Source organism: Camelus ferus, chromosome 7 (assembly GCF_009834535.1).
Source record: "Camelus ferus isolate YT-003-E chromosome 7, BCGSAC_Cfer_1.0, whole genome shotgun sequence".
Lineage (NCBI taxonomy): Eukaryota > Metazoa > Chordata > Mammalia > Artiodactyla > Camelidae > Camelus > Camelus ferus.
In genome coordinates, this window is record NC_045702.1 from 37,202,825 (window position 1) to 37,229,163 (window position 26,339).

Below are 26,339 nucleotides of genomic sequence, written 5' to 3' on the forward strand. Positions count from 1 at the left end.
TGTCCACACCTTCTTTACCACCCTGCCCCCAGATGTCCATCTGAGAGAAGGATCATGAAGTAGCTGCAGTCTGTTGGTTCATGGACTCAATAATAAGATATCAAATTGCACTAAAATTGTACCTTTGATTTCTAGACAGTACTTGAAAATATAATTCAGTTCTGAATTTCGCTTGACAGTGATTAATATTTCACTCAGTAGTAGGCATTCTGGCCTACACTGACCTGTAAGGGAAGCCCCACTTGCCCAAGTAGGAGCCCAACACAAGTGAGACACCATTTAGGTCTCATTAATACAGGAATGGGCTGTTTTCTCATTTTTTTGCCCTTTTCTTTGGGTTGATCATCTCAGTGTCAGACTGACCCAGCACTGGCCTTTTATGTGGGTTTAAGAGTTAAGGGGCCCAAGAGCCAAAGGCAGTACAGCTTATGCTTATTGATACGGGACTTAGATCTACAAACTATCTATAGGAATACGCAACTGACCCTTGAACAAGGTGGGGGCCGGGGGCGCCACCCCTCACACGAGTGGAAAATCCAGGTATCACTTTACCGCTGGTCCTCAGCATCTGTAGTCCCTCATCCTTAGATTCAACCAACCAGGGATCAGGAATTGTTTATCACTGTAGGGCACATTTACTGAAAAAAATCATGTAGTGAGTGCACCTGTGTAGTCCAAACCCATGTGGTTCAGGGGTCAACTGTATATAGATAATGATGTATGTGTGTGTATATTTATGTCATACACTTAGAACTCATTTCTATTCATCAGCCTGTATATATCAATTAAAAAGAAAGTTAGTCTTTTTTTCTACAGAAAAAGAATCATCTGATTGTCTTGACAGTAAGGACTGGCTTTGGTAATTAAAGTAAATAACAGATATGTGCCATGAAGTAAGTGAGTGAAATCTGTAGCTCTGAGATTTTCATGAAAACATATTTTAAGCATATGGTAATGGCAAAGGTGAACTGAAATTAATAAATTTAAAATTTCCCTTTCTAAGTCTAGTGAATTAAATATGTTGTTTCCAAGTTAAAAAAAAAACAGGTATAATTAATAATCATTTGATATCTTGGTATTGGCTTGGGAACCCTGGACATTAAGAAAGTGAATGACACTAACAACTGGGCAGCTAAAAGTGATGTAAAAATTCTGTTTGAAAATGCAACTATTTGTAAAATGCCAGGAATAATATCCTTTTGTAACTATTTAAACTTAGGATGAAAAACTTTAGATGTCAACTTAAAAATGTAGGAGGGGGTTCACAGTTTAAAAACATTATTTTGGAAGTATAAGGACAAACATTTTTGAAGACTAGTTTAGTCCTAAGAGCAACCTGGAGCCAAGTGAAAAAGAAGTTTCTATGTGATTTGACCTTCCAGATCAGAAGGTGATACCTTCCTTCTTCCTTCTCCTCCTCCTCCCTCTTCCCTCTGTTCTCTTCCTCCTCCCTTTCCTCTCCTTTCCTCCTTCTCCATCATCATCATCATCATCATCATCATCATCATCATCATCATCATCATAATCATCATACAACTCTCACTCTATGCCAGGCACTGAACTAAGCAGTTTGCATGTTGTTAACTCTTTTAATCCTCACAGCACCCCGTGAGGCAGAAATTACTATCCCCATTTTATAGTCCAGGTACTAAGGCTCCCAGGCAATACATGATAGAGCCACATTTGAGCACAGGTTCACCTGACTCCACAGCCTCAACTCTTGACCACTTCTGTCTACTTTGACAATTAGCGAGGTCTAGACAAAGTCTTATGATGATAAAGAGCATGCATTGGCTAGCCTTGACTTCTGCATGTGTTTCCTCTGGGAATCTAGCTGAGTGGAAGGGATTCAAGTTCAAGATCTGGGGTCCCAATCATCTCTTATATCCTTGTCACTAAAGACATTACTAGCAATCTAAAGGGGGCAAAGTGAATTCCTAGTAGAAGGGGAGTATTTGAATATGCACAGATGTCCCCCTTCCTCTGCAAATTCTACCTTTCTTAGTCCAGTATAATTGTCCTCGATTAAAAACTAATCATCTCCAGGGAAGGTAATAATTTGAATCTGAGGGCTTAATTTGATTTTTTTGATCCTTTTCAACTCCTGTTAACTGAAAGTAGGTTTTGATAGGAAATAGATTAGAGAGAACATTAGGTCACTGGATTGTGGTGGTAGGCCTGGGGGAAAGGAGGAAAAGGATGTAGAAAAGGGGAGATAAGAGAGTAAGAAAGTAAAACTTCTTACTTCACAATCTTAAATAGGGTCAAGTCTACATTTACATTTATAAATGTGAAGAAGTTTACAAACAATATAGGAAATGCATATAATGGATATGCTGTTTTTGTCTGCCAACAGCCCCTCTAAGCCCCTCATCTCTTTCCAAGTCTGTGGTTCTAATAGGGTTGTCAATCATGGTGGCTTGCCCTCCAACCCCCTTACCCGTCAGGGTCAGCCAAGATGGGCAATCAGAGTACTGTGTCTTCATGGACAAAATGATTGATCCAGGGTAGGCATCAGAGCCAAGCGAAGGTAATCAGAATCCTTCACTGAGATCTGATACATGGAAGCCATAAGTCTTAAAGATGAGGGCTTGAGCTCTCTAGTGGCCATTTTTCCTACTATGGAGAAAGTCCACCAAAAAAAATGATACCAATGGTATCAGTGGGAAATAAATGAAGAATGGGAAAGAGAACCCTGAACCCAGCCATACCTTTTTATTGCAGGGGGGGAGTAATTAGGTTTGTTATTTTTTTTTTTTTTTGAGGTACTGGGGATTGAACCTGGGACCTCATGCATGCAAAGCATGCGTTCTACCACCTGAGCTATACCCTCCCCACCAGCCATGCCTTTTTGATAGCTTATTATCATTTTCAACAAAATGAACTAAATGATATATTTTCAGCATATTTTAAAATGTTGGATGACCACACATATTATATTAACAGCTGGACTAAAAGCAAGTTAAAATAAATAATGCCAAATTCTTATATATATTTACATTTATTTTCAATTGATTTAAAAATATAATGGCCAGTATATACCAAGAGTTCATTCACAGACATAGAAAAGAAACTTATGGTTACCAAAAGGGAAAGGTTGGGAAGGGTCAAATTAGGAATTTGGGATTAACATATATGAAATAGATAACCAACAAGGGTCAACTGTATAGCACAGGGAACTATATTCAATATCTTATAATAACCTATAATGGAAAAGAATCTGGAAAAGAATAGATTCATATACATATATGTATAACTGAATCACTTTGCTGTACATCTGAAACTAACACAACACTGTAAATCAACTACACTTCAATTAAAAAAAACAGGTTCTATTAAAAAAAAAGAGTTCATATCCTTTGACTTAGTAATCATTCTCCTGGGGATATATTTCAAGCATAAGGGCTAAGAATCCAAAGATATTTATAGAAGCATTACTTTAAAAAAAAAAAAAACTGTGTATTTGCTTATCTAACACCTGAGAAATGATTAAAGAAAAATTATGGCATGTTGATATAGTTGATTTTATTTTGAAACTTCAGCACTGATAAATATGACTATGTAGAAATAAAAATAATCAAATAGAAATAAAAAGAATTTATAAAAACTTTTAAGTGAAAAAAGGAATTTCTAAAACTGCATGTGCATACTAATTACAATTTTATAAAACTACACATATATGAATTTCATTATAAATGTGCATACATATATAATGAAAATCAGAAGACATTCTAAAAAATAATGACAGTTGCCTACTTAGGATGGTGAGGTTATACAAATTAGACCTAGAATTTCTAATAAAGTTAAAAATAAGTATTAAATAATAGATCATAGTGATAAAAAAAATCCTGAGAAATAGCAATAAAAAATTGTTGATAATTAAAATAAAAAAATTATTGATAATAAGTCAAAATAAGACCATGCATCCAAAATGCAGGTTTCTAAAGGAATTTTGAAAAAAACAAAAAACAAAAAACCTGGAGAATCAATACAATAATGATGGGGAGCAAAGAAGACCATCTCTCATGTGAATTTGAGAAAAAGTACCAATTTAGGTCTAGCTTTCTTTTCCTTAAGATTATTTACTGTCAGAGGCACCTTGGCATCCTCATAAATGCAGGTGGCTTACAGGAGAGTGCCTCAAATATTTCCCTTCCTCAAGTGTTACTAAGATGCAATTTGGGGTGAGAGTGAATAAAAATGGTTATGTTAACAAAGAATGACTTTCATAGACACAAAATAAAAAGCTACAAGTATATAATAATTACAGGAGATTCTAGTCATATGTGCAATTAAAAATTCTGAGTTTGGTAGACGAGTTAGCAGGGAAATGCCTATACTATGGCCAATCATTAAATGACAGAGGAAAGTATGTAAGAGATAAGAATCAGGTACAATGCTGAAATTCCTGTGGTTGTTTTTCTGGGTAGATAACAGGCAAGTTTAAAGTTAATCGGGGATGCTGCTTTTAGCTCCCTGAGATTCCTAGCAGATGTCTGAAGAGTGACCTGCCCCCATCACTTCTGAACTTTGTCCCTGATGATTCTGTGATCCTTTTGCTGACTTCATGGTATATCTCAACTTGGCCCAGATTCAATCCTGTAGTTCTCCCAGACACTCTACTGCCTACTACTGCAAACATGAAAGAAAGCATAGATGGTTACACAAAAATCCGACAGGTAAGAAAGCTAGAAGTGGTGTTAAATAGAAACAAATAGGAAATACCATAAAATTTATGGGCTTTTTTTTTAATCAACAGCTTTATCAATTATTAACTGAGTGATCTTGGACAAATTGTTTAACTTCTCTCATTTTCCTTCTCTGTAAAATGAGTATTATTGTTTAGTCAATAACATTCACTGTTATTATGAAAAAGGGATTGTGTTGGGCAATAGTGATTAACAATTTTGTTTAAGGCACAATGTCTTAAACAAAAGGGAGCTCACAGACTCATCAAGAGGTTATTATCACACAGTAAATGCGACAGACTTCACATGGAAGCACAGAGAAAACATCTAAGGATGAGGAAGGGTAAGTGAAAGTCAGAGTTCAGGTTTATCTTGAAGGGATTCAAAGAGATCACAGTAGAAAAGCAGATTAAAAAAAAAAAGCAAAAAAAAAAAAAAAAAAAAAAAGGAAAGGAAAAGCACCTAGCACACTCCACATTCGTAACAGGCATGCTACTAGTGTTAAATTGCTATGTCTTCATTCCAGACTGATCTTGGTTACAAATTCTCGCAACAGAACTAAGCATTTTGCACTGGGCAACATCAAAGTTGTGAGACATAAATTCCTTCAGGGAGATAAAACCCTGCATTCTTTAAGAGTAAGTGTCACAAAGACTATACTCAAGAATCTGTCCTGTTACTCTCTCAAGCCTGGAATTAAACAATTTTTTTTTAAATGGAGGTGCAAGAGAATTGAACCTAGGACCCTGTATACGCTAAGCATGCACTCTGCCACTAAGCTATACTACCCCCTAACAAATTTTCTTAGTCAAAGTTAGCTTGCTATTTCAGAGGCTCTACCTAGTTTACAAACCCTAGGGCAGCATGAGGAGTAATATACGAAGAAGAAACTAAGAAGGGAAAAATGTGAAAAGATTTTTCTCAAGAACTTTGGCCTTTTCTCTTGACCAGTTATGAAACTATTTAACCATTGTTATGCATGCTTTTGGAAATATTTTTCAAGATAAGATAAAAAGTACAAAATCTTTGGGGTGCAAAATGCTTAGAATGGAAGAAATGAGTTTCTAGTGTACAGTATTTGAAATAATTGACTTAGCTATCATTCTCTTTCCTTACCCATGTCAGTTAAATCAATGATCCTGCTGATACCAGATCTGACCTCAGAATCTTAACACAATTAAGAAGCCACTATCAACATAAAGAAATTGCTGTAATTACCGGAAGTGAAATGGGAGGGCTGGTGGAGAGTGTGATGAAAAAGAATGAGGTTGTCCTAAAGAATGGCACTGTGAAAAACAGGCCTTAATAGGGGGAGGTAGGCAAGCATGCCTGGTAGTGTGGGTCCCATCTTATCTCTGGTGGCCTAGCTGGGCCTCCCCCTAGTGGCTCAGTCTGAACTGGGTTTGAGGAAAGGTAGTGGATGGGGTTGTAACGAACATATAATTCAGGGGAAACGTGAGGAAAAGTAGGAAAAGGCTGAGGAAAGGAAGAATCACATCAAATTACCATTTGCCTTTTGCATATTGTCCCTGGTCCACTTCGAAACAGCAGATCCCATACTTTTTTTTCACTTTTCTGCTTTTGGCTGAGACATAAACTGGCTGGGCAGGAGGGCATGGGGCACTTCTTTTACTCTATTTTGTCTTTTTTTTTTAAATTGAGTATAGTCAATTTACAATGTTGTGTTAGTTTCTGGTGTACAGCATAGTGATTCAGTTATACATATATATACTCTTTTTCATTATAGGCTATTATAAGATATTGAATACAGTTCTCTGTGCTATACAGTAGGACCTTGTTGTTTATCTGTTTTATATATAGTAGTTAGACCTACAAATTCTGAACTCTCAATTTATCCCTTTCCACCCTCTCTCCCCCTTGGTAACCATAAGTTTGTTTTCTATATCTGTGAGTCTGTTTCTATTTTGTAGATAAGTTCATTTGCGTCATTTTTTTAAGATTCCACATATAAGTGATAGTATATGGTATTTTTCTTCCTCTTTCTTGCTTACTTAGTATAAGAATTTCCATGTTCATCCATGTTGCTGCAGATGGCATTATTTCATTCTTTTTTATGGCTGAGTAGTATTACACACACACACACACACACGCACACACACAATATACATATATACCACAACTTCTTTATCCAGTCATCTGTCAGTGGACATTTTTGTTGTTTCCACATCTTAGCTATTTTATACAGTGCTACTGTGAACACTGGGGTGCATGTATTTTTTTGAGTTAAGAGTTTCCTCTGGATATATGCCCAGGAGTAGGATTGCTGGATCATATGTTAAGTCTATTGTTCGTTTTTTAAGGAATCTCCATACTGTTTTCCATAATATTGGCTGCACCAAACTACATTCCCACCAACAGTGTACAAGGGTTCCCTTTTCTCCACACCCTCTCCAGCATTTATCGTTTGTGGACTTTTTAACGATGGCCATTCTGACTGGTGTGAGGTGATACCTCATTGTAGATTTGATTTGCATTTCTCTGATAATTAGCGATATTGAGCATTTTTTCATGTGTCTCTTGGCCATTTGTATGCCTTCACTGGAGAAATGTTTGTTTAGGTCCTTTGCCCATTTTTGGATTGGATTGTTTGTTTTTCTGTTGTTGAGTTATACGAGCTACTTGTATATTCTGGCTCTTGTCAGTCACATTGTTTGTAAATATTTTCTCCCATTCTGTAGGTTGTCTTTTTGTTTTGTTTATAGTTTCCTTTGCTGTGCAAAAGCTTGTAAGTTTATTTAGGTTCCATTTATTTATTTTTGTTTTTATTTCTATTGCCTTGGTAGACTGACCTAGAACATTGTTATGGTTTATATCAGAGAATGATCTTTCTATAGTATAGGAGGTTTATGGTGTCTTGCCTTATGTTTAAGTCTTTAAGCCACTTTGAGTTTATTTTTGTATATGGTGTGAGGGAGTATTCTAATTTCACTGATTTACATGCAACTGTCCAGCTTTCCCACCACCACTTGCCAAAGAGACTGTCTTCTCTCCTTTGTATAGTCTTGCCTCCTTCGTCAAAAATTAATTGACTATAGGTGTGTGGGTTTATTTTCTGGGCTCTCTAATCTGTTCCATTGATTCATATGGCTGCTATTGTGCCAATATGATGCTGTTTTGATTACTGTAGCTCTGTAGTATTGTCTGAAGTTGGAGAGGGTTATTCCTCCAGCTTCATTTTCTTCAGTATTGCTTTGGCAATTCTGGACCTTTTGTGATTTCATATATATTTTAGGATTATTTGTTCTAGTTCTGCGAAAAATGTCCTGTGTAATTTGATAGGGATTGCCTTAAATCTGATTGCTTTGGGTAGTTCTTCCAATTCAAGAGCAGAGGATTTTTCCATTTCCTTAATTCCTTTGATTTCCTTAATCAGTGTTTTATAGTTCTCTGTGTATAAGTCTTTCACCTCCTTGGTCAGATTTATTCCTAAGTATTTTATTTTAATCTGATGCAATTTTAAAAGGTTTTTTTTTTTTTTTTTTGTAACTCTCCTGTTCTGATATTTCATTGTTAGTGTAAAGAAATGCCACAGATTTCTGTATGTTAATCTTGTATCCTGCTACCTTACTGAATTCGTTTATCAGGTCTAGTAGTTTTTGTGTGGAGACTTTTGTCTTCTAGTCACTTGTGGGCTTGTTTTATTTTTTTCCTACTAAGTTGTAAACTCCTTAAAGGCAAGTACATCTTACTATTCTTTGTATCCTCTATGATAGTGAGCAGCAGACATATTATTATTGTAAATTTTGAACAATAAATATTTTTGCAGTTGAGCTAATAATTGACATGCCTCTTTGCATATAATGATGTCTGATTCAAAGCATATACTGCATCCTTATAAAACAGATTCCCATCCATTCAAGGTGCTGTCTCCCAACTGGCACTATAATTAGGGAGTTCATCTCAGTGGCAGCGTCCCCTTGAACTATACCTGGTCCACAAATGAGAGCAACACTGAGGGGTGCTCCCCTCACTAACATATTTCTCAATGCCTTAGTGAAGTGAGTGTCTTCTGGGCCTTCTCATGGAATGTTGGAGGGGACGGGTGGGCGTGAAGGTAACCTATGATACAGTTTAACATACCCACCTCCCTAGGCTCTTGGATTCCTTTATCTACATGATATAGAGAGCTCTGGTATGTCAGCTGCTATTAAATGCAGGCCACGGTTGAGTCCAGGTTTCAGTCAACCAATCAATAAATTTTGAGAGCCTCATGAACTAACATATTAACCTGGAATCTCTAGTAAGTGCACTTGTATCAATCGATTTGGTTCAATCTAGTGTTATATATTTCACTCTCTGCAGTCTAGCGCTCTTGGAATATACTCCCTATTTCTGCTGATATAGATTAGTAAAGTCTTGCAATTATTTTGGTGTGTAAACCGTTTCTTCCTGGGTCATTGTGTTTATCTGTCCTGTTGGAGCATGCTGAGATTTAACCCTAGTTATAGGCCTAGGGACAATAGGTGTTGGCTATGGTATGTCTTGAGGAGAATAAACATTTCTTTTTAAGGCATCTATCCCAGATGAGGTTAACAGTTTTTAAGCAAAGGAAGGGTAGTCTCCAGAGGGCAAACTACTTTCTTTAACAGAGGACGCTTAAGAGTGACTTGTAGTTTCAAGATGGTCAGCTCTATCTGTGTTCAAGCAGATGGCCTCATTCCAATTTTCAGGATCCCATTCTTTCCCATTCAATGCCTTAAATGTCATGTGAAAATTTTAATGGGACTGTGAATACAACTATTGTTATAATTCAGCAATCCTTAAAATAAAATTTTGTGCATGATTTTTGACAATATTACCCTTGTGTCCTTAAGAACTAAAAGATTCTTTTATAGTTATTATGGAAGTTTTCTGGTCTTAGACTGTAACATGAGCTGAGAGTTGAAAGACACAAGCCTGTCATTTTCCTTTTGTAAGTACTAAAGTATACTCAGAAGACTCTGTCCCATTACCATTGTCCTTACAGACATTTTAACTGCCAGTATGGTCAAGTGCAGCAACCAGTTGGGCAATCCCTTGCTTCAGTTGACATGTCATCAGTCAACCACAGTTTGACTACTTATAATGCCTTCATCTCATTTCTCAATGGGAAGGGGCTCAGCCAAAGGGAGTGACAAAGCAATTTTCAAATTCTTTGTGTGTTTATCTCCTGGAAGCCCTACTGATACCAATTCTGTATCAGTCAAGGTCCAGTGAAGAGATGGAAATCAAGCAGTATCTTGAACATGCAAGGTTAAACATGCAGAATTACTACTTAACAAAGAATAGGAGTGATAAGGAGATAGCTAGTAGGGAAACTAAGAGAATTCTAAGAAATATAGGAAAATTATATACAGGGATCATCTATGCCCTTAGGGCTGAGACATACCCTGCTTGAAGGAAGTCTGGTCACTGTTGCTCATTTGATGTCAGAGAAGTTCCCTGAGGGTGCAAAGCGGCCTAAGGGGTGTGTAGGAAGCTATTCATGAACAGTGTTGTACTGGTGGTACTCCACGTGAAGCCATCTGAGGGGGTTCCAAGGAAAGGTGCTCATAGCGTTGCCTGCAAAGTTGCCTGAGAGGGTTCTTGGAGGAGCTTTCATGGGAATTGCTACACACTGCTGGCCACCCAGCACTGCTGGAACTGGGAACTACAGAAGCCACATGAGCTGTAAGAGCCTGCCTAAAGAAGCACACTACACTACACAGGAGAGAAGTCTCTTCTTTCTTTGCCTTTTACTTTTACTTTTGTTTAATATCATGACAGCTGGAAAAGGAGAAATATTTACATGATTATTTTTTCTATCATCACAAAGCAGGCAATGAACAGTGTTTTTGGACTCTTGAGGCAGTAACTTGATAATTGGTTCAATAACCCACTTCCTCCAACTGGAAAAACCTTATGATGAAGACTGGATTTTATCGAAAGGCATTACAAATGGCCCTTTCAGGAAGCTGATAAAAACCCTGGACTCTCCCTCTAGATAAATGCACATGTGTATGTATGTACACAGTCCTATAGATAATTCAGGGTATATCTGTGGACCCAGATTAAGAACCCCTGGGTTAAGCCAGTGACTAATCTCCATGTTCAATTTAGTGATCATTCTTAACTTTATTTGAATGGAGAGTTAACAAATTTAGTATTCCCAAACTCAGCTAAACTATATTTGCTTTTAGCAAAAAATAAATATTTATTAACATTTGAGAAACATAGCTAATAGAATTAGATAGTTCTAATTTTGGAGGGAAGAAACTGGTGAGAGATCTCAGGGAAGAGAGAGGCTAAATAACAGAGAAGAGCAAGCAGTTGTGAAACAACTGTAAGACTATTCCTGGGATCTGGACTTGGAGAGTTGCATATAGAAGGAACGGGGTCTCTACTACGACCTGCTATGCTCTGATAAGGTACATGATCGTAACTGGACTCCAATACGACAGGAGGCCCTTACCTCCAGGTATTCACACTTGTACACACTCTCCTCCCACAGTGATTCAGGGCTGGTCTTTGTGATCAGATAGAGCATCGGACGTGACAGTGTATGATTTCAGAAACTAGCTCATGAAAGGCATTGCTGTTTCAGCCTTGGTCTCTTGGATCCCTCATTTTGGAGGAATCCAGCTGTCCAGCTTTGAGGACACTCAAAAGCAGTCCTGTGGAGAGACCCACATGAGGAGGAACTGAGACTTCACACCCACAACCAGTCCAAATTGCCAGCCTTATGAGTGAGCTACTCATGGAAACATTTCCTCCAGTCCCCATCAAGCCTTCAGATAACTGAATGTCAGCTGAAATCTTGACTGCAATTTCATGAGAGATCAAAATCAGAACCACCAATGAAGATGCTCCCAAAATTCTGATCCACAGTCTAGGGGGTAATTTGTTTTGCAGCATAAGATAACTTAATACATGCATTTAGGTCAAAATTCTCCAAAGGGTGAAAAATACAGGGGATGTGCCCCTTCCCCCATTCCTCTGATCACCTAAAGGAGGTCAGTGAGATGCTATTTGCTACAATTTTCTCCAAGTATTATCATAAATAAGTCAATGGATAGAATCATCAGAGAAATTACAGACTTCTGTCTTAGCCAAATGGTCACTCTAAGAACTGACTAGACATATAGTTTCTGAAAAGCAGGGAATCCAACTGCTAAACCAGCTTATGAAGCTTATGAAGATTTGTATTAATACAGAAATTAACAGAAATACAGATGTGGCCTTAGGAAGACTATTCTAGGGAAATCACGTATCTAAATGCTCAGTATGGTTACCATAATTGATGAGGGATATGTAAACTAGTGTGTCCAAAGGTGAGTCTGTATTTTGAGTGATCTGGAAACTACTTTTAAGGATGGTTGAAGGATCTGGGGCTGTTTAGTCTAGAGAAGTAGAGAGGATTTAATGGTTAACTATTTGAAGGGCTGGCATGTGGAGTAAGAGTAAACATATTTTGGATTAATCAGGATAAAAGTGGCCTAAAGACAAATTATAGCAATGCAGATTTTAATTTACTTGTAATAATAATAGGTCATGCTGTAGTGAGAACTATGGTGCCTCCTCTCTCCCTAGAAGGGTTTAAGCCAAAGTTGGCTGACTGCCCTTCAGAGATAGAATGAATGATTCTGGAAATACTTGGAAAGCTGATCTAGACGACCTCTAAGATGTTCCTGAAAGCCTTTTCATCCTGAATGTGTCTTGTTATGAATGAATATCTTTAAATAAGAAAGTTCAGTGTAGTGGAAAGAATGTGCATTACAGAGAAATCAGAATTTGATTTGGAAGCCACTAGTGGTGTGACTTTGGGCAAGATACTTAGTCTTTCTGAGTTTCATTGCCCTTATTATCTCTCAGGGCTGTTCTAAGAATTCATTAGATGGTACATCACTTAAATCACCCATTTGGCATCTAATGCATGTGTGATTTTCTTCCTTCTATTTTCCACAAAATGGTTTATAATCAAACATCTGGGACCAATTAAGATTTTGAAAGTCCAGTGTTGAAATGAGCTAATTTTCCTAGGCTTCAAGTGCAGGATTTCACTTGTTCTTAAAAAATAATCTTGATTGAGATTTGATTAGATGCCTTGTGACGCAGCATCTTAAAAAAAAAAAAAAAGACAAGTTTAATGTAAGCAGAAATAGAAGGAATCAGAAGCCAGATGGCCAATATCATCTCTGAAATTTGCAACTGCAAGATCATCGCTTGACTAAAGTCTTTCCTCCCAAGAGAGTTATCACAAAACAAAAACAAAAAACCGAAACACTGCAAACTGTATTATTCAAAACAATAAAGTGTTTTACATTCCTGGAAGGCATTTGAAATTTTAGTAAGGAAAGCTCAGTAATAAGCACTAAAGTATTTTCTTTAGAATTTTAGAAGAAACTGCAATCTTTCAGAATGAGTCAATATAAGCTTTTCTAGCTGTCCTCCTTCCCAAATGAAAGAACAGGAAGTAAATAAACATCCCACAAGTACTGGAAGTCAATTTTTATTATTTACAAATAATTTCCTTTAAATGTTTTACTTTGTTACCAAAGAAAGCTACTCCATGGGCAGAAATCACACTGAATTACTGAACTAGCTACTAAGATTATGTGTACTGAATAGTCAATACTGTTAAAGTAGATTTGGTCTTAACAATCACAAATCCTTCATTATCCATTAGCATCCTACTCTTAAGCATTCTCATTAGAGGCTGTCTTTAACTAGCAAATGGTAACAGATGTGTAGTTGTTCTCTCAGTTTTCTTATCTGCAACATGTACAAGGATTTAAATAGGCAGCTCAATGCTCATAGCAGCTTCTAAGTAAGTGCTATCTTGCATTCCCTCCATGCTATTTTTCCTACCCCCAATTCCAAGTTAAGCACTACCAATATTTTGGGGAACCACCCTGCCACACATTGCTCTATACACACATACACATAATTTAACAAAAATAGGATCATATTTACATACTGTTTCTATTGTGGCCAAGTTCAACAGCATCAAAATCATTTCTAGGTACTTAATTCAGGTGGCTATAAAGCAAAAAAAAAAAAAAAAAAAAAGAAAAGAAAAATCATGTCAGATGCTATATCATCTTTATACTGATACATTTCAATCTCTTGAATATTTGTTAAATTTTAAAATGTTTTTGGCCATGTTAGTGAACCTTTGATTAATTCTAAATAGTACCTATCACAGTGAAATGCATATTTTGTCTTAATAATTGTTAACGTATACCTCATTAATAATGTACATTTCAGAGTGCCAAGTAAGATGACCACATTTCGCTAAAGGATTCCTGGAAGTCTGAGTCACAAGCATAAGTGACAAAAGCTGCAGGGTTGGCTGGTGGTGGTTGCAGCGGTTGGGGAGACTTTCCGGCTTAAACAGGAAGAGGACATTAAAGAATTCTTAGAGCAGACAGCTTAGGTCTTATACGGTGGCATGATTATGCTATAAAGGATCCAGCCCCTTTCAACTGTTCTGCTCTGCCATCCTTGTAACACAGGCCTTTGTTCTCCTGTTTGTTGCTTCAGGACTGAGGTGTGGTTGCTGCATCTCTGGCATCACATTCCTTCAGGAAGAAAGACAGGTGGAGTACAAGGATGAGCTCTGATCTGCAGAACATGTCCATCTGAAGCTTTCCTAGAAGCCCCATAAAAACTTCAACTTTCGTCTTACAGGCTAGAACTGGGTCAAAAGGCTGCCGCTACATGTAAGGGAGTCAGAGAAAAGTATTTGCAGCTGGAATTACGGTTCCATTAGGATGACTAGACACTAGGTAGAAAAAGACCAAGGTCTGCTACAGAAACCTAAGTCATAGCAAGCTGTACTTACTCCATGACAAGAAATAAAGGGACTTTACTCTTATTTCAGAAGAGCACTGAGATGGTATGGCTAAGATATGACAAGTGCCCTACCACAAAGAGATGGAGGAAGGGTGGAAGGGATCTGGCTGCATTTGGTGTTGAGAGGAAGACTTTCCCCTTTGTCGCTAACCTTCACTAACCCTTCTGAAGCTGAAAAAGGAAGAGACCACTTGTCCAAAGCCCTCTACATTATCTGCTTCCATTCACCTATAAGTGGAAGCCTGGAACTGCGAAAATGCACATCTAACAGACTCTTCACTTACTGCACTGATTCTAAAACCCGTGCAGAAAATGGAGAGTAAGTCAGCTTTGGGCTGTAGACAGAACCTTTGCGTTCCCATATCTAAGACATAAAACAGAAAAATAATACTGCCATCCCTCTTCATCTCCCACTGTACTGAACACTCAGTAGGTGCTTAGTAAACACTTGTCAACTTTCGAGAATACGAAGAGGAAAGAGATGGAAATTAATACTTGAGAGACCGCCGTACACCAGAACTGGACCAGATGGCTTACCTACAGAGCTCATTTACTCATCAGCCCGCAGTTAGGTAGGCATTACCGCCCCCATTTAGAGAAGTACACTGAGGCTCAGGAAGGTTAGCCAGGGCCACATGGAAAGCAGAGGTAGACTTCAGGTTTAACTGAAAGCCTTCTCCTTAAGCAGTGTGCCCCACGGTCTTTCCTCCGCCAGAGCTTCTGATACCGTGCTTTGCAGTCGACACAAATTCTGAGCAGAAGTTTGATTCAGCATCAGGAAGAACACTAACTTTTGCAGGCACAACTCTTAGGATGGAGCAACACTTCGCGAGTCTTCAGGGTGTGGTCAAAGCAGGACAAGCTAGCGCCAGCTACGCTAGTGGTGAGGCCTGGGTGCCGCTGGGGAGGCGGGGCCGAGCGAAAGGTCAGGCCTGGCGGGCTCGGACGCACCAGTGTGGCTTCGGGGCGACCCGGAACTCGGCCCGGGGTGTCTTATGCCAGGCTGGGCGCGGCGGGCGGCGGCCGCGGCGGGACCGGGCGGGCCGCACTCCGAGGCCGGCCGCGCGTGACGCACTTCCGCCCTGCGTTTTCCGGCTTAAAGGGGACTTGGACCATCTTCACAACAACAACAAAACCAGCGCGCTCGCGGCCGGCGCCTCGACTCTAGTCCCCGCCCTCCGCCACCTGCCGCCGCCTCTGCCGCGCCCGGCCGTGCGCCGCGCTGCCCTGCCCTGCCCCAGGGGTCAGGCGGAGAGCGGACCGCGCCCTTCGGCCAACTTCTCTCGCTGCCACCGCGGCGCCTCGCGAGACCCGGGGCCGGGTCGTGGCCGCCGCTGAGCAGCAGGAAGGGAGCGGCCGCCGCGGAGGACGCCTGGCCGGACTTTGTGGTCGGCGGCCCTACCCGGGCGCGAAGGGCGGCGGTGGCGGGCCTCGCGGCCATCTCTCAGGTAGCCCTACCTGTCACGGCTGGCCTCCCTGATCGGCCCGTCCCTTTCTCCAGCTCGCGTGGCGGAGCCGTCGCGTAGGGCCCTTGTTGCGTTTCAGCTTGGGGGTCGCGACGGGAGAGGGGGCAGTGACTCGGACTGTCGCGCCCTCACCCCTCCCTCCCTTTTCACCGCTTTCTCTCTCTCCTCTCGCTTCCCTCTGCAGTCCGGAGCCCGGCGGAGCCCGGACCTGGCGGGGAAAACTGCACCCACGGCCGGGCCCCCAGACCCCGGCGCCGCCGCCGCCACTGTCCATCATCCTTGGTACCGACAATGGCCTTTGTATCGCCCGATGCGCTTGTGACTGACTTGAACACGGAATATTAAGAACCCAATCGCTTCCGTCCCCATCTCAGCCGTGCCGGCAATAACCACCTCGGCTCATTTGGGCTTAACTGCTGGTCCTCTTGACTCTGTTCGACTTTGGGGGCACCATGGACCAAAGTGGGATGGAGATTCCTGTGACCCTCATCATTAAAGCACCGAATCAGAAATACAGTGACCAGACTATTAGCTGCTTCTTGAACTGGACCGTGGGGAAACTAAAAACGCATCTGTCTAACGTGTACCCTAGCAAACCAGTAAGTGTCTGAAAGCTGGGCGCAGCTGCTCTGGCCAGCAGCTTTTCGTGCCATGTACTCCCTTAATCTCTGCTCACCCTCTCCCCTCTTCAATCAAATAGGTCTCTTTTTGACTGCAAAGTATTTTGATTGCAAAGTATTTTTCCTTCCGAGGTTATGTGTCTCTTGAGTGTCTGAACCATCATTAATATCTTCCTGATGAGCTTCAGTTAATTAGTAAGAGTATGTACAGAAGTATCAGGGGACATAGGAATTGGCAGGCGTACAATAGGACCATTTTCCTTGGACTCAAAGTCATCAACCGAAAATGAGAATGACAGATGCATCTTTAAAAAGAAGTCTTTAGAGAAGCACTGCAACCCATATTAAGGCTTTCATTGCTTATTAGTCTAAAATTCTTTTTTACTTTCAACACCCGGCCCAGAAATTTGCTCACCGTTAAAGAGCTAGTTTTTTCTTGGAAATAAATGTGACCCCTATAAAAGTTGTACTTTCCACACTAATAAGTATTTTAAGAAGCAAAACTTCACGTTTCAAATTCACTTTCTTCTGCTCCTCCCTCTTTTCATTTTCCTCCTGTAGAGGACACAAATTTTCTAAACTTAGAAGAGAACAGTCCTTTGACACCCGCTCTTCTCCCCCCGCCCCATTTGGTGCATCTTTTATTCCTTTCATATAGCCATTTGTAAATCAGTGTTGCAGTGTTTTCCATTCTGAATCATATCTGGAGATTGCGAAGATAATAAATAAAATACAGACAGACAGTAGCTCCATTTGTCCGCAAGGCTAGATTTGAAAGTTATCAACATAGTTGATAATTAAGAAGTCTTGGAGTAATTTAGAAAAGTATATTGCACTGTAGAGTGTATGAAAGTGAGGCTTTCACATTCTTGTGTAAAAATTTCATTCCCGAATAAGTAGTTTTCAGTGATTAATAAGCTTTTTTTTTTTTTTTAATTAATGAAGAGGCTCAGATTTTTAGGGTGGGAAATATTTTTGGCATCAGGCAAATTTAAGCCAGCAGCAAGGATGTGCTGGAAAGCAACTATGCTTTATAGGTTTTACTTAATACTTGTTTCATGCACATAAGTGAGGAAGGCACTTGATCTATGTTAAGATATTAATAAGTTAGGAATGTTTCAATGTTACAATATTAAGTTTAGTTAGGTGTTTAGGCTTCTAGAATAACTATAGAAATAGGGTGGTTATTGCAAAAACAGGAGGTTTAGAAAAACAATTGTTTGTGGGCATTAGCTGTGTTTGTCAGTACTTATTATACAAATATTTTTAGTAGGAGAAATAAAAACCCTGAAGTTTTTAAGTACTTGGAATAAAACAGTTGGAACTCTCATTTATTCAAATCTTTTCTTGAAGTTAATATTTACACAGCGGTAGTAACTTGTTTTTAAAAATTTCTGCTTTACAAAAGATTTCCTATTGCATGTGATTTGTTGTATATGTTTTTGAAGTGGAAAATAGCTTTTCAGGATAGTCAGCATTGAAACTCATAGATTTCCATAATACTGTTTGTAACATAGCCATAACTAAGTACATTATTCCTAAGTATACCACTCTTAAATACATTTATTATTGAGTATATATCTAAATATATATGCTTAAGTATATACTTATGTGAGGATCTTTATATTATACAATTAAACCAAAAGGAATTTGGTTTACACTATGATAGAACAAGAGTTATCATTTTTATGAAACTTTCTTTTTAAAAAAATATCTAAGAGAGGAGTGTGAAATTCACTTGTTTTATCTGCACCTGGGAGAAACCTGTTTTTGACGTGAGTTCTGCCCTCCTAGCACTAATCTCCAGTGGAGGGCTGGCTATCAGTGCGGACCACTGGAGATTAGTCAGCTGCTGGAGGACAGATCAGTTGCAAACTTCTCTATACCCCGCCCTCCTAACCCATCTGCTTCTAGTACACCCGAGGCACTTTTGGAAGCTGTAACCAAATAATAAGCAGCCTGTTAATTACATAACCTTGTGGCAAACCTGACTTACTTTCTCCTGAGCAAATTTACTCCAAGTGAATTGTAATAGTTGAAATTTATTTCTGTTAATGAGACTGGGGGTAATGTATTCATTTTCACAGAACTTTGCTGAAAACTTTGTAAGGTTTTTAGATTCAGCAGACTTACATTCTAACTTATTTATCACATAGAATTAATTTGAAGTATTCCAGTTGTTGAACAGACCAGTTGTTTAATGATATTCTGAAGCCATAGGTAGTTCTCAGCATAGGAATTGGTGTTCTTAAAGTTTACTTTGTAAGAGTGTTATTTGGAATAGAGAAGTTTTACATTATAAGCAATATTATAGTATTGGTTTAATATAAATGAAGTTTAGATTCTTATGACCATCTACAATGACTACTTAACATTGATTCTGTTTTTAAGTGTTTCAAGTGCTGTTTGGTGTTTAACAGAGATAATTTCTTATGCCTGATTACTTATGCATCTGCCTGGTAAAGGTGGGTGGACATGGAAGCAGAGAAGGGTTAGTGCCTTGTAGAAGCAGGTGTCCCCCAATAGGAAGCAGAAAAGTTGGTAGCTCTGGTCAGCACTGCTCTAATTGGGTCTGTTGGGTCAAGGGAGGTAGAGGGCCTTCGTCCCCGGGGGCACTGGCTTCTAGGAAGATAAATGAGAGCTGCTAGAGGGAGAAGAATGGAGATTTGAAGTTGTACTTTTAGGATCTCTACAAGGATAGGTCCCTACATGCTTTAACAGAATTCTGGTTAAACTCTGAAATAGTGTGTAAAATCTTAAGATTTTTAGTTTTATGGTCGGATACTGACTTTATTTAATCACAGGTAATCTCCATCCACATGGATATTTTCAGTTCAACTTCCCCTCCCTCAGTTACCCCACAACAAATATATCCATCTTTCCAAAACACATTTTCTTGGGCTTCATTTATATGTTTAATTAGGATTTTATTGACCTGACATTTTTGAAGGTCTATGTGTATACTAAGCAAAAAGGTGATGATAAGAGACCTTTGCTCTTATGAAGCTTAAGTCTAGTGAGGCATACAGACATGTAAGTAAATAACTACAATATTATGTGACTAATGTTATACAAGAGGGATGTACTGAGTGCTGCAGGAGCACAAGAAGGGAGCAGTCCTTTGGAGCTGGGGGTAAGGGAATGTGTACCTGTTTTAAGAAAAGATTCACAGGGGCTTTTTTTTTTTTAAATAATTGATAACAGTTTCAAGTAGATGGTAGTTTCTTTTCTTCTTTTTAACTGTTCTTTCAGAGCTAATGTTGCACTGATGATTCTAAATGCTTTATATTGTTAAAATGCTTAGTACTTTACATATAGTACTATGTAAAAAGAGTACAGATCTATAATGGGCTACAGAGGGGAAGGTGTTTTCCAGTTAGGAAACAAGGCAGTTGCGGTATTTATGCAGAAGTTTACAAAGTCATTATTAAAAACCTCAGATGTGAAATTGAGCTCTGGTGGACTTCTGTTTAACTTTGAATGGTATTGATAATTGGCTTAGTACTTGGTTTAAGAACTGGGAAGTGCACCAGTTCATGTTGATAGTGTATACAGATAACTGTGAATCATATTCTGATATGACATTTGTCATCACTTCATGACTTTAGGATTTCAGTTCCTAAAATTGGCCTGTAGTGTGAAATAATCATTCTGAAATTTAGATAATTGTTACTACTGGGTGAAGATACCTGTCAAGAAGGCCATTTGAGTAGTTTCAGACTTTGAGATAGTTTAACTTATTTACTAGATGTGTAAATATCAAAACGGTGAACTTAAAATGTTATCCAGTAGAATGGACTATCCTACAGAAAACTTAAAAATAAAAAATAAAATAAAAAATAAGAATGTCTAAATCCAGATAGGCACCTTTTTCGTTACCTTATTTCTTACTATTTGTTCTCATAAACAGTAACTAACATGGACCTGACTCACCTTGAATTCAGTTTTGAAGGCAAACCTTTCTGGGACTTACATGCCTTTGCTCCCCTTTTTTCAGTCTTGAGGTCAAAATGCCTGTCGAACATGTCCCTCATTTCTGGGTAGATTTCCTCTGTCTTGGCACGTTTTCAAATTGTGCCTTTGCTCTGAGGTTCTGATAAAATTAAAGAAACAAGAATAGAATCAGTTGTATAGATTCTATACTGAGAATATAACATTCCATAGCCAAATTGCCTGCAGTTCAGTTGGAAGTCTTACCTTCGTTGTCAGTGGAAGTAGCGTGTATAAAAATAATTTGAGGTTTATGTCTGTCTCATTTTTGTAATTACCTATTACCTTATATAGGCAAGTCATTTAAAAAAATTATAAAATATTGGCTATATTCCCCAGGCTGTACAATATATTCTTGTAGATTATTTTATACCTAATAGTTTGTACCTCTTAATCTCCTACCTCTATATTGCCCCTCCCCTATTTCCCTCTCCCCACTGGTTACCACTAGGTTGTTCTCTGTATCTGTGAGTCTGCTTCTTTTTTGTTACATTCACTACTTTGTTGTATTTTTTAGATTACACATATAAGTGATACCGCACAGTATTTATCTTTCTCTGCCTTACTTATTTTACTTAGTATAATTAGGCAGGTCATTTTAAAAACTTGCTTTCTTAACCACCTCATAATGTTGCTTTAAAGGGGCTATAATACACACACATAAATAATTTTTGTTTTATAAGACTTTTGTCTTACAAAATTTTAGTACATATACGTTTAAGAAGGTTTCATGTCACCAAGCAAAATATTCAAATTTTTAAAATTTTAGAGCTCCTTTTAAAACATTAAATTGAGTTCAAAGGTTGATAGAAAGTTGAAAGTCTTGAATAAGTGCTGACTAAAATTTGTTTTATTTAACTCCTTTGTGGCCTGTTTATAGTGTCTTTTTTCGGAAAATAACAGTACTATGAAGGTATTGTTTTGTTTAATCACGCATCATGCTTTTTTAAAAAAATTTTTTAAATGTTTAGTTTTTTTTTTAATTAGTAGGCTTTATTTTTCAGAGCAGTTTCAGGTTCACAGCAGAATTGAGCAGAAAATTCAGAGAGTTTGCACATAGCCCTCCCCACCCACACATATAGTCTCCTACCCTCAACATCCATCATGCTTTTTAAAATAGGGTTTTTCTAGAACTTCTAAGTTTAAGTTTCTGTCCTTTATGTAATAAATATTGATTTGATGGTCTCACATGCTTTTATTTAACTATCATATTTGGTGCTCTGATTTTAAATTGCCATTTACTAAGTGGTTGCTGTATATACTAGGCATTTTACTAAGCACTTTATATATTTATCACATTTGTTCCTCATAGACAGCTTATGCTGCAGGTTTTATTATTAACTCTATTTTCTAGATGAGGAGTCTAAGGATTGGTGATTTTTTTGCCCAAGATCAAAGAACTCTTAATAGAATTGGAATTTGAACCCAGATTGGTCTTAACCATGTGATGGTTATATATAAGATGAAGAAAGGCATTTAGGGACTTGGCCGTCTCAGTTATATACTTGCAAATTGAAAAGAAGTAAGTGAACTGTAAAAAGAAGATGTTGATGTTAGATGGTCATCTAAAGGCTACAGATGAATGAGTAGCATAGTCTTACTACTGTTCTAATGCATATCAGCTTAGCATGTGGTTATTTTTGTTTTGATAAATTATAGGGAAGGCATAGGAACATATCTCAAGACTTTAAATACATTGCATTCCCCTTTCTTTTCACAAGCCTGCTTATTTGCATGAACCATAGCAGTTATGTATTTTGGCATCTCTGTTGTGTGTATACCTGACTTGTGAATGGCTATGAGTAGAAATCTAAGCAGGGAATGTCCCTTTGCAGTTCTAGAGAAAATTATTCTTCAAGCTCTGTAAGCTGATTTTGTTTACTGTTGTTGCAAGAGGGTAAGAGGTAGAGGTAGTTTGGGTAAGCTATGCTTCCATTTACAGTGTTTCTGAATTTCCTGGGGCTTTAGATTGGGTGAGTTTAGTGGGAGTGGGAGGGAAATTTGTTCCAGTACAAATTCACAGAATTCATTTCCCACAGAAACGATATTTTGTGCACCTTCTGGGAGCCAGCTCTTTAAAGCTGTTTGACACTTGTGACTGAACTATATGTAAGTATTGAAATATTAATAGTTACTACTTTCAAAGAAATTGGGCTGTAGTTCTTTGAACTAACATGTAAGTTTGATGATTGCTTTTACTGAGCTATTTGATTATGTTGAAGTTGTATATACTAAGGACATGATTTTTTAAGCCATATGTAATTATGAGACCCATTTAGTCTTTTACATACAAAATTTAATCTTTTGATTTTCTAGAAATATAAAAGTGTTGGCTTTTTAAACTCATCTGTTCGACTCTTGTGAATATTTTAAGTGCATTAGGGATCCATAGTATTTTATCACTTTTTGATATCTAGTTAAACATTAAAAAATCAGACATTTTAGGTAATAATATATGTAAACTTTTTAGAAAAAAAATATCGTCCCCCAGTTTAGGATTTGTTTTGCATATTATACTAGCAGGGGAGCTTTCTGCATCTTGGTTTTTAGCAATCTCTGCTAAGTGGGTAGCAGAGTTTTGGGGCCAGCTGGTTAAGCAGCTGTTTATTGGGAATGGTACAGCTCTGTCTCTAGAATACTGAGAGTGCCAACAGGATGTTTCTTATTTGGTAATTTAGCTGCCTCTGCTCTGCCATGTGTCACCAGGCTTCCTCTAGGGTGGATCAGTGGATGCAGTGCAAGTAGTGTACCTAATAGGATTTGCTGATTATTGGATGTAGGGTGTGAGCAACAGGAAGAATGGTGGTAGTGTCAACAGAGATGGTCAAGTATATTTATGTGTTAATCTGTGTAGCCAATATCTTCACAGAAATTTTTAACTGACAATTTAATTAGTACTTTATTTTAGATGTACAATCCTGAGTCTTCTGAATTCTTATATTTAAAGGGTACCACATAATGTTTATTTATTTATTTATTTATTTGAGAGAAAAATGAACTTTTATTGTGTCAGGCCACTGAGATCTTGGGGTTTGTTATAGCTGCTAGCAATACTTACTCTAACTAATAAAGAAATGGATTTTTAATCAAATTAATAGATACTGTATATTAGAAGGTCTCAATAAGTAAAATTGCATCACTTTTACAAGTTTAACTGAATTTGAATTGAAATTTCAAAATCTGTTCTTTTCCTAACACTGTAGCTTATAATCCAAACTAATTGAAAATTAAGTCAGTTGGTTATTGTGTTGTTTGTTATCATGTCTAACTACTGGTTTTCCAGATATTTAAATTAAATTTATTGATATATAAATTGAAGAGGCAATTTTTTAGTGGCATAGAAAAATTTTCAAATCTTCTTACTTAACATATGTACATGAGAACTTCTTTTTCTCTGTTTTCAACCACAGTAAAATTAAAGAATTCTTTTTTCTTTTACTTCTGATTATCTGAAGGCATTTGAATATTCAATTTAAAGCAGCAATTTTTTTTATTGAGACATTCACATACTACAGAATTATTCACACACTAATAAAATTTGCCATTTAATGTGTGTAACTCAGTAGTTTTTAATAGTTCACAGAGTTGTGCAATCATCAGCACTGTAATTCCAGAACATTTTCATGACCCCAAAAAGAAACCCCATACTCACTAGCAGTCACTCCATTCTCTGTTCCCCCAATCCTTGGTAACCAACAGTCTACTTTCTGTCTCTATGGATTTGCCTATTCTAGAAATCCCACATAAATGGAACTGTAGTATATATGGCCTTTTGTGCCTGGCTCCTTTCACTTAGCATAATGTTTATAAGGTTCATTCATGTTATAACATGTATCAGTTCTCCATTACTTTTTATGGCTAAATAATATTCCATTGTATGTATATATCATATTTTGCTTATCTATTCATTAATTGATAGGCATTTGAGTTGTTTCAGCTTTTTGGCTATTATGAATAATGCTGCTATGAACAGTCCCTTACAGGTTTTTGTGTGGACATGTCATGTCTCTTTGGTACATACCTAGGAATGGAATTGGGTATACACTGAGTCATAGGGTAACTTTCTGAGGGACTGGCAAACTTTTCCAGAGGCTGTTCCATTTTACACTCCCACCAGCAATGTCTGAAGGTTCTACTTTCTTCACATCTCTATCCACACTTGTTTTTGCTTCATGTATTTTCACGGGGTACCATGTAATTTTGTTATATTCTGGTTTTTGGAAATTAATGTTCCCTTGCTGTAGAAAGATAAAAGTTTATTTTAAATTGATTATTAATTTTGAGAAAAGTTAATACTAATTCTAATACCTGATTCCTCCTTCATAGTAGTCTGCTAATATCAGTACCATTTGCAGAAATGAACCAGATGAACTTAGTACTAGCAAGTGCTTTAAATTAGTATTTTGATTCATAGACTAAATATTTCATTTCCATTCTTAATGATTACATGTAAAAACTGATATAACAAACTCCACATAAGTTCTGTCTTCCAAATCTGTGTAAACCCTTTTGGACTCATAGCACTTCATTTAACAAACTGGCATTTAGCATGTGCTCTGCAGGACACAGTGCTAGGCTCTGGGAATAAAGGGATGAGCTAAATGGACGTGGACCCTCCTTTGTTTTTGGCACTCATATTCCACTTAGGGAAATAAACGTGTGCACATAATTACAGATTGTGGTTTGTGTTATGAAAGAAAGAGGTTATGTGAAAGGGAATGCTCTACTAAATGTGTGAATCAGGTAAGACCTCTTTGAGGGGGTCATTTTAAAGCTAAGACCTAAAAGATGATTAAGAGCCAGCCCTGCAAGAGCTAGGAGAGAATGTTGCAGGTAGGGTGTCTGAATTGGGGAAGAGTTTGGCATATTTGGGGATCTAAGTGGATGCCAGTTTGGCTAGTGAATGAGGAAGAAATATGATCGGAGGAGGTTGGAGAGAGAGGCAGAAACCAGATCCGCTGGGACCATCTGGTTATGGTAAAGAATTAGAATTAAATACAGAGTGGTAGGAATCCATTAGAGAGTGACAGAATTGATTCACATTTTTAAAAGATCACTCTATTTTCTGACTGTAGAACAGAGTGTAAAGACCAGTTAAGAAGCTGTTGCAGAAGTTCAGGCAAGACATGATGGTTTAGGTTAAGGTAATGGCAATGGAAATGGAAAGAAATGGACTGATCTAAGAGAGACTTTTGGAGATAGGGTCCAGAGGATTTGCTGATGGTTAGAAATGTTAGACAAGGTGAGAGAAAGGAAAACTGAGGATAATGTCCAGATTTTTGACTTAAACAACTGGTGCCAAGTTGTTATGGATTAGGGAACAAGTAAAAGGAAAGATTTGGGGAATTGGGAATTGAGAACCATTGTAGATGTTTTGACTTTGAGTTGCCTATTGAGATATCTGAAGATATCAAATGTCTAAATGTTGGGTATATGGGTCTGGGCCTGAAAGGGAGAGAGAGGCCTTGGATAGAGAAGCAAATTTGCAACTCACCTGAAGAACTTTAACTTTTAGAATTGGATGGAAAATTTAGCAAAGGACCCTGGAGGGACAATGACCAGTGATATGAATGAAATGTATACATGCCTCTTAATGGGTTTTCTAAACCTTGATTGCTCTTTCACAGGTACAAATAGTGAAAGCTGTGGTCTTGTCTTCTTGGAAATGTCAGACTTTTAGCTGAGTGCTGTTGGTCATGCTGTTTCCTCATCCTGCTGAGGGACTTGCTTAGCTTTCGCCC

At 38.0% G+C, this 26,339-nt stretch overlaps 1 protein-coding gene and 1 long non-coding RNA gene across 10 annotated transcripts in view; one reads left to right on the forward strand and one right to left on the reverse strand.

Annotated features, from left to right (window-relative positions):
* LOC106730516 overlaps positions 1-15,595 on the reverse strand; it is a 73,561-nt gene extending 57,966 nt beyond the window's left edge. For 6 of the 9 annotated variants that reach the window (XR_004321407.1, XR_004321408.1, XR_004321405.1 and 3 more), the window contains exons 1-2: positions 15,060-15,420; positions 13,645-14,248 (exon numbers count right to left, since the gene is read on the reverse strand). This is a non-coding gene — a long non-coding RNA (uncharacterized LOC106730516). Of the gene's footprint in view, positions 1-13,160; positions 14,249-15,059 lie in introns of those variants that run through there. The other 3 variants (XR_004321406.1, XR_004321404.1, XR_004321400.1) reach the window with 3 other exon arrangements.
* Positions 15,596-15,628: 33 nt separating this feature from the next.
* Positions 15,629-26,339, forward strand: part of HERPUD2 (HERPUD family member 2) — a 36,643-nt gene continuing 25,932 nt past the window's right edge. The window contains exons 1-2 of the mRNA XM_032483724.1: positions 15,629-15,970; positions 16,173-16,587. Coding sequence (XP_032339615.1) covers positions 16,441-16,587 — 147 coding nt within the window. The 5' untranslated portion in view covers positions 15,629-15,970; positions 16,173-16,440. The remainder of the gene's footprint in view (positions 15,971-16,172; positions 16,588-26,339) is intronic.